Source organism: Oncorhynchus masou, chromosome 28 (assembly GCF_036934945.1).
Source record: "Oncorhynchus masou masou isolate Uvic2021 chromosome 28, UVic_Omas_1.1, whole genome shotgun sequence".
Classification (NCBI taxonomy): Eukaryota; Metazoa; Chordata; class Actinopteri; order Salmoniformes; family Salmonidae; genus Oncorhynchus; species Oncorhynchus masou.
In genome coordinates, this window is record NC_088239.1 from 67,121,009 (window position 1) to 67,130,756 (window position 9,748).

The 9,748-nt window shown below is 44.2% G+C and overlaps 1 protein-coding gene across 1 annotated transcript in view; it reads left to right on the forward strand.

Moving 5' to 3' along the window:
- Positions 1 to 5,089: 5,089 nt before the first annotated feature.
- LOC135518130 (versican core protein-like) overlaps positions 5,090 to 9,748 on the forward strand; it is a 33,088-nt gene continuing 28,429 nt past the window's right edge. Inside the window, exons 1-3 of the mRNA XM_064943045.1 lie at positions 5,090 to 5,271; positions 8,057 to 8,128; positions 9,066 to 9,455. Of these exons, the coding sequence (XP_064799117.1) occupies positions 8,068 to 8,128; positions 9,066 to 9,455 (451 nt within the window). The 5' untranslated portion in view covers positions 5,090 to 5,271; positions 8,057 to 8,067. The remainder of the gene's footprint in view (positions 5,272 to 8,056; positions 8,129 to 9,065; positions 9,456 to 9,748) is intronic.

Genomic DNA, 9,748 nt, shown 5'->3' on the forward strand with positions numbered 1-9,748 from the left:
AGAACCATACTAGGCCGAAACATAGAAATACCCAAATCATAGAAAACAAACAGACTGCCCCCCCCCAACGCCCTGACCATACTAAATAATGACAAAACAAAGGAAATAAAGGCCAGAACGTGACCTTATACACAGTTTAGCAGGTGTTATAGCGGGTGCAACAAAATGCTTGTGTTACTAGCTCCTAACAATGCAGCAAAATGTCAAACAATTCAAATGTATAGGGGGAAAAAGGCAAGAAATCAAGCACGGTGGGACAAATGTATTTAGCAACCCAAATAGCACAGTAGCAGTAATCAAATGCAATCTATATGTCACATTGTATAATGATTGGAGACAGGCGCCAGAATCCGTCATATTTTCCCCCAACCCAAACAAAATAGTGAGGTGTAAACCTCTGAATAATACTTGGGACGAGACCCATAGAACTAGTGCATAATAACACGCAGCATGGAAGCCGATACAACAGCACAGGTACTCATTATAACCATAACCGACAAGGACAATGGGGAACATATATGTGCCCTCTGTCCCACATTGTCCTTGTCGGTTATTGTTATAATGTCCGTTGGTTGTGTGACTACCTGTGCCGTTGTATCGGCTTCCATGCTGCGTGTTATTGTGCACTTGTTTTACGGGTCTCGTCCCATGCTGTCACAGTTGTCGTAAGAACAGGACCAAGGCGCAGCGGATGTTGAGTTCCACATATTTATTGTAAAGTGAAACTTAAAGAATAATAAATCAATAAACGAACCACTAAATGTGTGTACGTGGTGCACAGACACAAAACAATATCCCACAAACACAGGTGGGAGAAATATCTACTTAAATATGATCCCCAATTAGAGACACCGATTACCAGCTGCCTCTAATTGGGAATCATACAAAACACCAACATAGAAAATATAAACTAGAATACAACATTGAAATGATAAACTAGAATACCCCCTAGTCATGTCCTGACCTACTACACCATACAGAAACAAGGGCTCTCTATGGTCAGGGTGTGACACATGCATTATTTAGAGGTTTACACATATACTACCGTTCAAAAATTTGGGGTCACTTAAACATTTCCTTTTTTTTTAAAGAAAAGCACATTTTTGTGTCCATTAAAATAACATCAAATTGATCAGAAATACAGTGTAGACATTGTTAATGTTGTAAATGACTATCGTAGCTGGAACGGTAGTGTACGCTGAGTATACCAAACATTAGGAACACCCCCTTTTTGCTCTCAGAACAGAATCAATTCGTCGTGGCATGGACTCTACAAGGTGTCGAAAGCGTTCCACAAGGATGCTTGCCCATGTTGGCTCCAATGCTTCCCACAGTTGTGTCAAGTTGGCTGGATGTCCTTTTAGTGGTGGACCATTACTGATGCACATGGGAAACTGTTGAGCGTGAAAAACCAGCAGCGCGAAGTTCTTGACTCAAACCGGTGTGGCTGAGCCTGCCAACTACTACCATACCGCGTTCAAAGGCACTTAAATGTGTTGTCTTTCCCATTCACCCTCTGAATGGCACTCCTACACAATCCATATCTCAATTGTCTCAAGGCTTAAACATCCATCTTTAACCTGTCTCCTCCCCTTCATCTACACTGAAGTGGATTTAATAAGTGACATCAATAAGGGATCATAACTTTCACCTGGATTCACCTGGTCGATTCTGGGTAAAGCAAAGGAGGTTGAGCAGACCGACTGTCCACTGGTAGCTCTCATAATAACGATTATGTAAAACATGGTATTATTGTCATGTCCTTGTGTTAAAGGCTTTATACTAGTTCAAGAGAATGCATTTGTCAGTTTACAGTTCTGCATTGGCTGATTTTCCCATGACAAACTGGCCCTCTCTGTTTTAAGATAGACTGCAGTACACACACACACACACACACACACACACACACACACACACACACACACACACACACACACACACACACACACACACAGATACACACACACACACAGATACACAGATACACACACACACAGATACACACACACACACACACACACACATGTACACACACACACACACGTACACACACACACACACACACACACACAAGCTCTGCAAACGATAATCGCTTATAATCGCTACAAGACCTGGTATTGATACAGCTCTGTGTGTGTACTCAATGTGTGTGGTTGCATGTGACTGGATTTGTAAACAATACCTGGCACACACACACACTCATCTCCTCCATCTGAGGCTCAGAGACGGACCTGTGTTTACATCAGTCAGTACTACCTTCTGTTTCATACAGAAACATTACCATGGAGGGGATTACTGATGTGTCACAGGACCACCCGTATGTATGTGTGTCCATCCGTAGTCTACTGTTCTCATCTCTCCATGCACTCCCCTATGCCTGTGTGATCTCACCTTGCCTAACTACTTTCAGGAGTTTAAATGTGTTCATATTGGTGATAATGATTTATAACAAGTTGAATGGCTTTGCTCTCTTCATACACTACGCACACACACACACACACACACACACACACACACACACACACACACACACACACACACACACACACACACACACACACAACATTGACATTGGTGTGTTTAACAAGGGGACTGTTAGATGGTGAAGGAAGTGAGGAGTTTGTTGTGATAGTGATGTTAGGTTCTGCTGTTAGTTCAGCATTATAACTAATATCTCTGTTAAAGTGGTGTGTATCAAACCTGTTTACTCATTAGCAGTCACTGTAGTATGTTACAGTGGAGTGACTCAGCTTTCAGATGAGTACACACACACACACACAGTTTAAACTGCTCCCAACTACTGACACACTGTTTCCACACAGGAGAGAGCTCAAAGTGTGTGAAAATGGTTCACATGTTTTGTTTGAACATTTGGGGGGAGTGTTAATGGTTTGAGTGTGTGTGTATGTGTGCATCTGTGCAGTGTGTGTGTGTGTGTGTGTGTGTGTGTGTGTGTGTGTGTGTGTGTGTGTGTGTGTGTGTGTGTGTGTGTGTGTGTGTGTGTGTGTGTGTGTGTGTGTGTGTGTGTGTGTGTGTGTGTGTGTGTGTGTGTGTGATAAACTCTATATTGAAGTCCATCTCTCCCTGTGAGTGTTGCCTCCAGGGTTGATATGAGTCTTTGAGTGTTTCAGGATGAGTAACACTATGCTATACTATACTAAATGTAGTGAAAACCTGATATAAATTGGTAAAAATGTATTAAAGTTGAACCCTTTAACAAGCCAACCTGTGGTGTCAGACCGACTGTAGTCAATCACACTACTGTCTTCTGTTTGATGTAGGTCGTTCAGCGGGTGAGTGAAGCTGATGTTTGATTTTCCCCCGCTTTCCCTGACAGACAGACAGACAGACACACACACACACACACACACACACACACACACACACACACACACACACACACACACACACACACACACACACACACACACACACACACACACAGGTATTCAACATGCCCATGTGTTTCCAGTCCTGCCTAACAGGCTACCTGATACACACTTCCTGTTTCCACATGGAGAACAGGCTGTAAACCTGCTTCATTAGCCCAATGACCTGTTCCCCCTCCTTCCTTGCACTTGAATCTCAGTAGCATACATTCCAATGTGGTTTTCATAAAGGTATACAGCCATGGTTCGAGAGAAAAAAGAATCCAGCACACTCTCATTGCTCTGATGCAGTACATGCAATAAATACCAGTACATTGTTTTACTGTTTGGATTATACTGATGTTTTAGTGTGTGTGTTGGAAGGAGGGACCCCCCGTCATCGTCCAAGGCTGCAACCAATGAGGATCAGGCTCTCAAGCATTCTACTGATGTCAGTCCTGACTCTGAAGACCTGTTTAAGGACTTCTGAGTACTGACCTTTCACTCCTCCATCAAATTCTGTCTATCCCTCACTCCTTTTATCTCTCTATCCTCCATCACTTACTTCTCTGTCACTCTATCAGCTCGCTCCCTACCCCTTCCCCTTAGCCCTAATGAACCCTTTTATGTTTGTAAATCTACAAGATCTGGATAGGTATAAGCAGTGTAGTGATGGAGCTTCCACCACATTCCTTCCACATCTGCAAACATCAAAAGGTTAGGGCCAAGGGGAAGGGGTAGGGAGCACATTGGGATATTCTATCACTCACTATTTTCCCTCTCTATCCTCCATCACTTGCTTTCTCTGTCTCTCTATCCCTCTACACAGGTGTGGCCAACACCTGGTACTAATCAGCTGCTCATCATAAGGACCTTGGCAAGCTGAATCAGGTGTAATGGCAGGGCTGGAACTAAAGCCCACGAGCTTTAGAGAAAAGGGTTGGCCACCCTTGCTCTATCCTCCATCTCTCCACCTACCAAGACGTTCTAGTTCCAGCTGAACTCCCCGACCACTCAATCCTGTGCCATCCTCTATCGCTGAAATTACTCAACAGAATGACAGAGGAAGCCAAATAGACTGTTAAATAGACCGAAGTGAAGAAGTCTTTTTATACTGTACCATTGTTTACCAATGGGATCATTTATAATAATGTGAGGGATATTTGTATCCTCAAGATGGAGGAACATGAACTAAAGCTCAGGGTGCTTATTTTAAGATCATGAACAAAAGTGTCAGTTCCTTATGTAATGCTATATGTGTATGGAACTCTAATACAGTGTAATAAAACAAAGTGAAGGCTAAGATAAAACATAACAAGGGCTGTTGTGTTCTCTAGTGTGTTAACTGTGGTTTGATAATGATCTGTTTTGGAGGGGCTACACACAGACAATGATGGAAAGACAGTTATCTTATATGGCATCATTTATATCGCATCCCGGAGGACATTGAAAACATTGTGAAATGATTACCGGTAACTTATTTGTTGGGATTCTGCCTGGGTACGCTACTGAGTCATTTTAACTTATGGAGCATAAATTGTTTTAGGCAACCCCATCTCTCTCTCTCTCTCTCTCTCTCTCTCTCTCTCTCTCTCTCTCTCTCTCTCTCTACCCCCTTGTGTTTTATGATACGGGGCGTTATAGACATTTGTGTGTAGGGCATGTGCGCCCCTCCTCTAGCTGGTGACGGATAATAGTAGTGGGTGTGAGGTGGATTTGAACTTGAAGCCGGGGCAGATTGGAGGAGACTCCTAACTGATGTCCGAGTAGATTGCGCTCTGAGGAGAGAAAGAGAGCTCTATACAGCGGGAACTAGAACGTATATTAGTCTGGTTCTGGAACTAGAATCCGGGATCTTTGGAAATTTGATCGAAAACGTAGTTGGTGGATATCTGGACCCAAGGTAGGATATTATCGTTGCTTGATTGAATTGCTTTTTTAAGTATGCCTGTTGTCATTTGTCATAAGCTAAGGTTAGTCTTATTATTACTTTTTAATAAACTACCGTTTTCTTCGTCGCATATGAGACGTTTTGCAGTAACAAGGCCTCAGTTGTAGATGATGGTTCACATTGATGTCTGCTCATTGACATTTTTCACGCTTTGCTTGATGTGATTTATCACCGTCTATACTGTATATCCACGGGCATTCAAAGAGAGAGGTGTTTGGGTGTTCAGGTTGAGGAATGTTCTCAATGATCGAGCACCTATAGCCTACAACAGCTCCATTAACAGACCTCACACCAGGGGTTAGCGCTTTAATGGCCAGGCCATTTACAGTGATCGACAACATATAACCTTTTCAGCACAGCTGCTGCTGTAGACGATCGAGAGGCAAGCGAATTTATCATTTCTGTTTCGGGACGCCTCTGAGTGGCGCACGTCACAGTTGTCCAATTGCGCGAAGGAACATCTGGAGTGAAGTTGTCCCCATTGCCCTCAGCTTCAGCCAGGTGTGTGTGTGTGTTTAGCCATTTTCCACGGAGCTGCTGGAGAGATGTCCCTACTTGTCAAAGCTGTTTTCAGTGTGTAATTTCACTGATTGTTCCAATACGACTCAACGCAGTGTCCCAACAAGGTTTTTATTAGTTCCATTATACTACTTAGTGGCTGTAGCTTTTATAGTTATGAGTCTCTTGTCCATTGGTTCCCCTGTTCCAGAACAGCACCACTCTCTATTGTCAGACAATAGGGCTCCGAGTTCTGTGTTTTTGTGTTTTACCTTTCAACACCATAGTGAAGTGAAGCAGGTTGTAGTAAATTTAGCATGTAGGCATTTCAACACAAAGGCTAAACAAAAATAATCATGTTAAGTACATAGTCTATTGAAAGGCTGGTAATGGCTCACATCAACACCATTATCCCAGAAACACTAGACCCACTACAATTTGCATACTGCCCAAACAGATCCACAGAGGATGCAATCTCTATTGCACTCCACACTGCCCTTTCCCACCTGGACAAAAGGAACACCTATGTGAGAATGCTATTCATTGATTACAGCTCAGCGTTCAACACCATAGTGCCCTCAAAGCTCATCACTAAGCTAAGGAACCTGGGACTAAACACCTCCCTCTGCAACTGGATCCTGGACTTCCTGACGGGCCGCCCCCAGGTGGTGAGGTTAGGTAGCAACACATCTGCCACGCTGATCCTCAACACTGGAGGTCCCGAGGGGTGCGTGCTCAGCCCCCTCCTGTACTCCCTGTTCACCCACGACTGCATGGCCAGGCACGACTCCAAAACCATCATCAAGTTAGCAGACGACACAACAGTGGTAGGCCTGATCACCGACAACGACGAGACAGCCTATAGGAGGAGGTCAGAGACCTGGCTGGGTGGTGCCAGAATAACAACCTCTCCCTCAACGTAACCAAGACTAAAGAGATGATTGTGGACTACAGGAAAAGGAGGACCGAGGACACCCCCATTCTCATTGATGGGGCTGTACTGAAGCAGGTTGAGAGCTTCAAGTTCCTTGGTGTCCACATCACCAACAAAGTAGAATGGTCCAAACACACCAAGACAGTCGTGAAGAGGGCGCGACAAAGCCTATTCCCCCTCAGGAAACTAAAAAGATTAGGCATGGGTCCTGAGATCCTCAAAAGGTTCTACAGCTGCAACATCGAGAGCATCCTGACTAGTTGCATCACTGCCTGGTACGGCAATTGCTTGGCCTCCAACCGCAAGGCACTTCAGAGGGTAGTGTGTACAGCCCAGTACATCACTGGGGCTAAGCTGCCTGCCATCCAGGACCTCTACACCAGGCGGTGTCAGAGGAAGGCCCTAAAAATGGTTAAAGACCCCAGCCACCCCAGTCATAGACTGTTCTCTCTACTACCGCATGGCAAGCGGTACCGGAGTGCCAAGTCTAGGACAAAAAGGCGTCTCAACAGTTTTTACCCCCAAGCCATAAGACTCCTGAACAGGTAACCAAATGGTTACCCAAACTATTTGCATTGTGTGCCCCCCCAACCCCTCTTTTACGCTGCTGCTACTCTCTGTTTATCACATATGCATAGTCACTTTAACTATACATTAATGTAAATACTACCTCAATTGGGCCGACCAACCACTGCTCCCGCACATTGGCTAACCGGGCTATCTGCATTGTGTCCCACCACCCGCCAACCCCTCTTTTACACTACTGCTACTCTCTGTTCATCATATATGCATAGTCCCTTTAACCATATCTACATACTACCTCAATAAGTCTGACTAACAGGTGTATGTAGTCTCGCTACTCTTTTTTCAAATGTCTTTCTACTGTTGTTTTATTTCTTTACTTACCTACACACACACACACACACACACACACACACCTTTTGTTCGCACTATTGGTTAGAGCCTGTAAGTAAGCATTTCACTGTAAGGTCTACACCTGTTGTATTCGGTGCACGTGACAAATAAACTTTGATTTGATTACTTACATCAGCCGACAGTATGTCACTTGCTCAGACTTGGTCAATACTTGTAGTAAAAACTGACTGTGCATAGTTGTTCCAATAGGGCCATGCAAGGTGAGGGCCCTGGAGTTCAAGTACATGTAACAAAAGGTAGAGTCACTAGTTTAGGTCCCACTCTGGATTTCCCCCCTCCATCGCTACAGTTTATGTTAAAGTAAGTATATACTGTATGTCATTCATGATCATGTTGATATAATGAACTCAGTGTGTATTGGTTCCACAGGTTCTATAGAAATGTTACATCTCAGACAGCTGCTCTGGCTGATGTTTCTCTGTTCTGCTTTAGCTGAAAAAGGTGAGTCTTGCTGTGTGTGTATGTGTTTGTGTGTATGTGTGTGTGTATGTGTGTATGCGTGTGGGTGTTTTTTCACTGACAAACTGGAAACAGGTCATTAGTTTTACACAAAAGCAGAAAGAGACATTCACGCAGCTCCATTCATCTTTCTCAATGCTCAAGACACGCACACACATGCACACAGGGTTGTATAATTAACTTTCTAAATGTAATCTGTTAGTTACTAGTTAACTGTCCAAAATTGTAATCATTAACGTAATGTTTGCATTACCCAAACTCAGTAACGTAATCTGATTACTTTCTGATTACTTTCCCCTTAAGAGGCAGTAGAAGAAGACAAAAATGATCCATCACAAACTGAACCCATTCACAAACTAAGCCCATTCACAAACTAAGCCCATTCACAAACTAAGCCCATTCACAAACTAAACCCATTCACAAACTAAACCCATTCACAAACTAAACCCATTCACAAACTAAACCCATTCACAAACTAAACCCATTCACAAACTAAGCCCATTCACAAACTAAGCCCATTCACAAACTAAGCCCATTCACAAACTAAGCCCATTCACAAACTAAACCCATTCACAAACTAAACCCACTCACAAACTAAACCCATTCACAAACTTAACCCATTCACAAACTAAACCCATGCTCTGTGTCTGCTCTTTGTTATTTAGTGACTTGCAGGCGATCTGTCCTGAATTACACCCATCCACCCTGTGTGCTATCTAACCTGATATAACTGTACATGCTCATTCTGTAGTCATTTTAACTATTAAGCCCTGACCTAGACCCTCACTTTATGACCTTTAACCCCGATCCCTAGCCATGATCCCAAACCTCATATACTTGCTCATCAGTTTTGATAATATAGACACTTGTGTCCTTACTTGCATGGCTAGATAGTAACTCCCTCTTTCTCTGTCTTTAGATCCATCATGGAGGATGACGGTAGAGAAGGCTGCCCCCGTTAGTGGTTCTCTGGCTGGCAGGGTGGTGCTACCATGCCACTTCTCCATCACCCCCACCACACACACCCCCACACTCACCCCTAGCACCCAGGGCCAAGAGGACCAGCTGAGGATCAAGTGGAGCAAGGTGGAGGGAGATGGGGAGCGTGTGGTGCTGGTGGCCCATGGAGGAGTGATCAAGGTGGGGCAGGAGTACAAGGGAAGGGTGTCTGTGCCCAGCCACCCCCAGGCAGTAGGGGATGCCTCGCTGATCGTTGTCCACCTGAGGGCTAGCGACGCTGGGCTCTATCGCTGCGAAGTCATGCATGGGATGGAGGACACCCAGGATACAGTTCATCTCAATGTCAGTGGTGAGTGGACACACACACGGTAGCAGACACACACAGTAGCACACACTCACACACACATTTCGCCCATTAGAATGTGTAAATAACATAATATACGCCATTTAGCAGAATCTTTTATCCAAAGCGACTTACAGTCATGCGGCATACATTTTGCGTAGGGGTGGTCCATGCGCTTTTGTCTTTAGTTCCAGTAGTTGTTGGGTAATATAAATCATGTGAAACTCTCTAATACTAACTGTGTCCTGTTATTCCCACTCAGACATGCTGGTCCATAGGGGCCTTTAGTTCGTCTGTAA